Source organism: Quercus suber, unplaced genomic scaffold (assembly GCF_002906115.3).
Source record: "Quercus suber isolate HL8 unplaced genomic scaffold, Cork oak 2.0 scaffold_21, whole genome shotgun sequence".
In the NCBI taxonomy this organism is placed as follows: Eukaryota; Viridiplantae; Streptophyta; class Magnoliopsida; order Fagales; family Fagaceae; genus Quercus; species Quercus suber.
In genome coordinates this window covers 1,791,100-1,798,959 of record NW_027069486.1, presented here as the reverse complement: position 1 = coordinate 1,798,959, position 7,860 = coordinate 1,791,100, and the positions used below count along the sequence as shown (strand labels likewise).

The window sequence follows — 7,860 nt, the reverse complement described above, 5'->3', positions numbered from 1 at the left end:
ATTTTTCCTTGTCACTGAATAACAATAATGGGACCCACTGAGTAACATGTGACTCCTTGTGATTGGCCAACATGTCACATAAGCTTAGTGGCAATTTGTGATTTGTTAAAATTTCCCTATCTACAATAAGAATTAAGGATCTATAACCATATACTACAATATATATATATATATATATATATGGGTTGGGTTCAAGTTACACCTAGTGTAACTCTAAGTAATATTACACTACTTAATATTTTTTAATTGGATGTAAATTTTGACAAATCTACTTTTAGATTATATTATCTTTATATATTCTCCTTGCTTGCAAAATTTCAAGGTGTTCAAAGATTAATAGTCATGTCATTAATCAATTGTTTAAATTCAAGTTTTTGTAGTTTAAAATAATGCATAAAAAATAAGTTTGCAGATCGAATGGTAAATAATATCCAATTGATATAAAAATTGGCATAAATGTTAAGAATATATAGAACATGTAATTCAACAGTAAAATTTTTAAAATACGAATTTTATAACAATTTATTGAGTAATGTAACATTGCTTAGAGTTAAACCAAGTGTAACTTGAACCCAACCATATATATATATATATATATATAATTCTAGGGTTAGGATCTGTGGCCCAAGCCCAAAACAATGAATTTGTAGAGTATGGGTGAAAGAGCTAGGTTGATTATGGGATCAACAACAACGAATCACAAACCTCAAGCACAAACCAACATGAATTTACACGTAAAGAATGGATATCCGAAGAGCTATATTATTGATTATGTGGTGAATACAGATCTTAGGGTTACAGCAAAGCTCTTATTCCTTTCCCTTCTTTTTTTTTTACTTTGTTAGGAGCTTCTTTCCTTTATATAACCTCCCTAAAAATTATAATAGATTACTAAAGTTATTTAAAATAGCTTTACAACTTATTGAAAACTTTGGTATTAGAATTTCACTAAAAGCAATTTACCTTTAATAATTTTAATATATTTATAGTGTATATGACATAAGTACGTTACACAATGTGTAACACTTATATTGAGTCACACACATTGTTAAAATAATAACACAATAACTAATGATTGAAAAATTTTTTGTAATAATTTTGTAATCGAAATAATATTTTAAATGATAACTTATTCTTTTTTGTCTCATAAATTTTAGGTAGGTTTGATTTAAATTCTTTAAATTTAAAAAGTTAATATATATATATATATATATATTTTGATGGGATAAAAAGTTAATATTTGGCCCTTGAAGTTTTAGAAAATGGAATTGTCCTTCCGTTTTTGTTTTCTTTAGTTGACTAACATGATGCGGGGGTATCTCATTTTTTAAGGATCAAATCCAACCAAAGACAAATGTAGGGGACCACGATTGAACTCTATATTTAATAGACAAAATTGAACCGACCTCATAGGTGAGGTCGGTGATGGTATGAAATTGTTTTGTTTTAAAATTTCACTCTTTTTTCCCCCGAGTTTTTAAAATGTTCACTTAAAAAAGATAAGACTTTCCTAGGTCAATTTAATTTAAATACCCACCATTTCAAATAGGAGTCTACAAACTTTTTTTTTTTTTTGAGAGAGGAGTCTACAAACTTAAAAATGAGGAAAAAGTATCTCTTGTTGTAATAATAACCGACTGAGCAAATACCATGTGAGGAATTGGTATTATTTTTAACGGTTACATGTGTAAGTTGTAACCACACTCATAGTTACACACTTAACCATTTCATTCCCATATGGCTACTATAGGTTATAAGAATGCTTGCTCTATGTATGACTTCCTTATTATTCTTTATTGTTTTTCTTTTGTTCATTATAGAAATTAGCTTAATGAGAATAATTATTTTTATTATTAGATAATGGGGTGGAAAAAGAAGAAAGATATTGGGCCTATCATGAACTTGAAAAAGTATTTAATATCAAATGATATCATGTTAGCGATATCAAAATCTAATCAGAGTGAAACATGTCAGCAAAAAATAATTAACCTACTAACAATTGAAAGACATATGTTAGTGGGTTTTTTTTTTTTGCACATATGTCTCTTGTTTATTGAATTTTGATATGAATAACGTGGTATCATTTGATACTAAATACTTTTTTCATGAAACCGAATAATAAGATTATTATTTATTTATTATTTTTAGTAGAGATATTGTACTTGGTAATCCAATTTTTAAAAAAATGACAAAAAAAAAAAAATCAAATTGGGTCCAAAAAAAACTCAAAACCTAAAAGATGTCTCTTTAAAAATAAAAATAAAAAGTTTTGAGGATAAAGAAAGATTGAAAGGAAGAGACAAAAGACGGACTAGAAAAATAATAGTGACATAATGTCAAATAGGGCAAAATTAAAACAAGCAAAGTAGCATTTTGGCAAGTGAAGCAGACGCATACATAGGTTAATCATAATCCACACACAGACACCAGTTTCCATACGTTTCTCTTTTTCTTTTTCTTTTTTTGTGTACTTTACAATTTTTCATTGTACATTTCATTTACATAACGTTTAAGCACAGACAGAAAGATACATAAGAATCTCATCTCTTTCTTCTCGCCTATGATGTTCTGAACTCTGAACTCTGAACTCTGAACACTGATCCATACATAAAAAGCCACTCTCCTTTCTCTCTCTCTGAAAAGAAACGCAGGTGAGAGATGCTACCGAGAGCTACAAACGGTGCCGTTTGGACAGAAGGAGGAGGAGGAGAAGAAGAAGACACAGCGTCTTGGAACAGAACCAGCAACAACAACGAAGGAGAGGCTCATAAGGACGAAGACAACAACATGGGTGTTCTAAGTGGTCCTCTCTCTTCCTTCAAATCCATGCTTGAAAATGAGTGGTACATCAACAGCGCTCTCAACCCATCTCATCAGGAACTTCATCTCCATGGCCTTCCAAACCCTCAAGATGTTAGAGACATTGGTTTTTGCTCAAACCCAAGTGACAATAACAGTCTTCTTTTGCACCCTTTGGATTCTTCTTCTTCTTGTTCTCCTTCACAGGCGTTCACTCACCCATTCTTGCCTCAGAAATCTTGTTTCTCTTCGCTTGTCAACGCTGTTTGCACCAACCCTTTTGACAATGCTTTCGATTTGGGCCTCGAGACCGGGCTGCTCGGCCCGTTTAACCCTGGTGGCTCTGCTTCTAACTGCTCTGCTTTGATGGGCTTCGCGGGGTTGAGTTCTCAGATTGGTGGTCACGAGCTGAGTTCCACCTCCGAGTTTCAACAGCCAACTCGGTTGCTTCCTTTATCAGATAACTCTGCTGGACTTGGTGGTGGGTTTAGCCCAGCGGGTCTTGAGGGTTTTGATAATGACAATTCAGTTTCAGGGAGTGCTCTGTTTCTGAACAGAGGAAAGGCTCTGAGACCCCTTGAGGTTTTCCCTCAAGTGGGTACGCAGCCCACACTGTTTCAGAAGCGAGCAGCTCTTCGACATGGTGCTGAGAAGTTGGGAAATTTGGAGATTTCGGGCGGGAGATATGGCGAAAATTCGGAGGAGGATATGGAGAAGAGGGGGAGGAGGAAGAAGAAGAGTAGTGAGGAGTGTGATTTTGAGGAAGGAAGCCTTGATGTTTCGGGTTTGAATTACGATTCTGATGACTTTAATGAGAATGAGAATAGTATTGGAAAAATGGAGGGGAATGTTCAAATTGGAAGGAGTAATTCTAATGCCAACAGTACTGTTACTGGTGGGGGAGACCAGAAGGGAAAGAAGAAGGGTCTTCCGGCAAAGAATCTCATGGCGGAGAGGAGGCGAAGGAAGAAGCTTAATGATAGGCTCTACATGCTTAGGTCTGTTGTGCCAAAGATTAGCAAGGTATTAGTCTCATCCTTTATTAGATTAGGTGTCACTTATATCATTTTTTAGCTTTTGATTAATTAGTATTTCCCATGGATTTTACTTTGTCTTGGAAGACTACTAAGTGGCATCGATAAGTTAGCACACACGCGACAAAAGGCATAGATGATTAAGCATGTTGAGTTTACATGTACTGTATGATAGAAGAGATGAGAATGATGCCCCTTTATATCTTCACCCCAGAGAACTTTGAGAAATCTTAAACAGTGTGTTAAAGTCAGCTAATTTAAATTTTGAATTGATTTTTCATCCATTTTATGTGAAATTCTGGAATTTTTGATATCTAAACATCTTGGGCCAAGGACTGTTTTTGGAGTTTATCATTATTTGGGTGCTTTTAGGACTTTTTGAGATTATAATCCTTGATTTGTTGGTCATAATTTCTGATGATAATCCTTATCTGTGCATAGATGGATAGAGCTTCAATACTTGGGGATGCCATTGACTACTTAAAGGAGCTTCTGCAGAGGATCAATGATCTCCATAATGAACTGGAGTCAACCCCTCCTGGATCTTTGTTGCCATCTTCTACAAGCTTTCATTCTTTGACACCGACTCCTCCTACCCTTCCCAGCCGTGTCAAGGAAGAACTTTGCCCAAGCTCCTTGCCAAGCCCTAAAAGCCAACCTACAAGGGTAACTTTCACTCATCTTTGTATTCATTTGATGTTTTCAATTTTTCATTAATTACTCGATGCTAATAAATTTGGAAATGTGCTGGTATCTATCATCTTTCTTTTGTTGGAACTCTTACCTACTTAACAAGGACATTGATGCAAGTGTTGGCGTTAATTTTGAGACATGGATTCTGGTTTTGCTTTTGAAGGGGTTGAAAAGCGCTTTAAAGCTCTTTTAGCTGAAATTGTGAAACGCTTGGAAATTTTTCTAAATAGCTTTTAAGGTGGTCCTTAAAAGCTGCAAACGGTTTCAAAAGCTAAAGCTAAATCTGGAGCTTTTAGGGAAGGGCTCTACAATTCATTGTTCATAGTTTATAAATCCAAAACTTTAAAGCACTATTCACTATAACTTGCCACATGCTCGAAACACTGAAGAGCTTTTTAGTTGAAGCTCAGTATTGCAAAAGCTCTACGATTAACTCTCTACCCCTAAAGCTCTACTTCCTACAGCAATACAAAATGGGCTAACAAGAATGAATTAGAAATGTTTATTCATTTTCATATAGTGTTTTTACTTGCATCACCCAAAATGGAAACAAATTATGAGTGGAGTGTGCATGTTACACAGATTTGGACTCTACCAAATTTGTTATTACTCCAGTAGGGATCAAAATTTTACTTTGAGCTGATATGCATGTGAAATTGATTCTTGGAAACTCAAACAAAGCATTTGCAGTAAATATGCCAATATGTGTGTGTCACAGTGCAAACAATGGGGTCCAATGATTTGCTATCTGTTTATAATAAAATGCGAACTTTTCAATATATAATACATGCTGCATGGTCCTGTCCTGAGATGCTGTAGGTTTTATTGGGTATAGGATGAGAAATATTTTTCTTTTCTTTCTTCCACCCTTAGAACTAAAACTAGGATGTTAGTGAGTCAGAGTCGCTTTAAATAAAGCCCATGCATTAAAATCAGTAAACCTAATTTGTGATTTTATTGAGTGTTTCTTGAGTATACCAAATCATTTCTTGTGGTAATCCAGGACATTGGCTTGACAAGTATGTTATTTGGTTTCTGTATTTTATAGGTGGAGGTTAGGGTAAGGGAAGGGAGAGCTGTCAATATCCACATGTTTTGTGCCCGGAGACCGGGTCTCTTGCTTTCAACTATGAGGGCTCTGGACAACCTGGGATTGGACATCCAGCAGGCTGTGATTAGTTGTTTCAATGGGTTTGCTTTGGATGTCTTCAGAGCTGAGGTATACTTCTTTCTCAGATACCAAAAGTGCAGCTTTCACTATATATTTTTTTTTTTGTTGTTGATTATATTCTATTTTTGGTGCTTTGCACCTGCATCTTTTCATGTCCTGATTTATTGAGCACAATGTATTTCCAAATTGTTGTAAAATTCCTCTACTAAGAAGTGACTTCTTTATTGCTTTTGAGTTTTACAATAATGATTTTCTAAGAAGAAGATTACCTATGCAGAGGCGATTAGAAGCCTTGTTCCTCTGTATGGATTATACTGAAAGCATGACCTTGGTATTGAAGCAAATTTCACTTAAGATGCGGACAAAACCCAGAAATTGAGAGCCCATTCCCCCCTTGTCTTATTGAATTCCCTTTTTCCAGTCTCTGATTCTTATGCAAAGTACCACTTGTAGGCCATATGCATAGGTGATAGGATTGTTGATCATTTTTTTTTTATAGATCCATTTTGAGATCATCTATACTTTTTTGATAGGTAGATCATACGTATAGATGTTCAAACCTCTCTCTCTCTCTCTCTCTCTCTCTTGTTTATACATATTAATACTACTTAATGCCCCTTATGCCCTGGGCAACACACGTGGTAGTCTTTTTGCATCCCTTCAATGTCATTTGTTTGAATTTACTTATAATAAGAAAAGGTTCTTCAACAGATTGTTACCAATGAGGGTGCCAATATTTGCATGTAGATGACCCTCTATGCCATTTGAATCTTAAAAAAAAAAAAAAAAAAAAAAATTTCATTTATCATGCAGATGGATGGTGTTTGGACACCCTGCAGAATATCTTCTATATTTCTTCCGTAGCCTTTGGAGGCAATAACTCATTTTTTCCTTAGGAGTGAAGCCACTACCAAGACCAATAATAATATGATATATGAGAGAACAATTATTTGAAACAATTAACAATGCTATGTGGCGACAACATATTATTGTAAAAGAGAGAATGGCAGTCCCTCAATTGGTTTTTTTAATAGCTTAAAAAAAGTAAAGATTGGCTGAATGGGTGGAAAGAGAAAATAAAGAAGCAAAAACATTTAATACCTACAGAAATATGTTTTTCTAGACAAATTGTATGACCATATTGTCTGTCTTATTGATTCCAATTAGACATGCAAGGCAGGTTCTTGATAATTTGAACAAGCTTCACATATAAACAGATGATTGAATGTCAGGTACTCAGGTCATAAGCTAGGCTGATACTAGATTCTGTAGTAATGCGTATTAGATTTCTTAGAAATCCTGTGCAATGGAAAATGGACCTTCTTATCATATTTTGTTGGTGGCATCCTAAATTCCTAATGCATAGTTCATGGAGCTTCTTCTCTTGTAAATTGTGGCCTGCCACTTTTTTTGTTTTTTCAATCTAGAGTGTTATCACTTATCAGTTTTTAGCTAAGTGTGGTCATCCAAAGACTTAATTTCCTTTTTTCCTTTGTTCATCAGCAATGCAGGGAAGGCCAGGATGTCTTGCCTGAGCAAATCAAAGCAGTACTTTTGGATTCGGCTGGCTTCCATGGTATGATGTAACCCAAGTGCTTCATATAAATGGAGGAACTAACTGTAGTGTTGTACCTCAAGTAGCTTGTAAATGCATTTGCTCCTCATTCCTATTGGTAAAGGTACCCACAGACCAAAGTCAAGTAGGTCAGCTAATGTTCGAAAGGTCAATTTGCTATCATTAGTGGATATGTTTTGTACTCATGCTTAGAAGCGTAGCAAACTTACTGTGTTGTCTTAAGTATCTTCAGCTTTTAGAATAAAATCATTTGCTGTCGGCATATTCTCTATGAATAGTAGCTGGTTACAATTTTTCTTTGCATGTTTGATTCTCCATGCACCTTTTATGCCTAGTTGTTCTGGTTGGCATTTTCCACAGGATAATTGCAACAAACAATAAATCAAATTTTAGTTGGTATTTAGAATAATGTATAAACTCATCATTTCATAACAATTAAGCTTTAGTACTAGTAGTAATCTATATATATATATATATATAACTGAAGCCTCTGACTTTTGGTTTCTAGCTCCACAATTTTACACATCAGCACCAATTTTTTAATGCTTATTTTAAGTTGTCGATTACTCGATAAATTTTTTTCATGT

At 34.7% G+C, this 7,860-nt stretch overlaps 1 protein-coding gene across 1 annotated transcript; it reads left to right on the top strand.

Annotated features, from left to right (window-relative positions):
* The first annotated feature begins 2,398 nt into the window (after positions 1 to 2,398).
* On the top strand, positions 2,399 to 7,576 carry LOC111985220 (transcription factor ICE1). The gene is made up of 4 exons (XM_024016866.2): positions 2,399 to 3,822; positions 4,275 to 4,499; positions 5,575 to 5,745; positions 7,201 to 7,576. Exons 1-4 carry the CDS (start codon positions 2,659 to 2,661, stop codon positions 7,282 to 7,284), a joined length of 1,644 nt encoding a protein of 547 aa, XP_023872634.1. The 5' UTR covers positions 2,399 to 2,658; the 3' UTR covers positions 7,285 to 7,576.
* Positions 7,577 to 7,860: the final 284 nt, after the last annotated feature.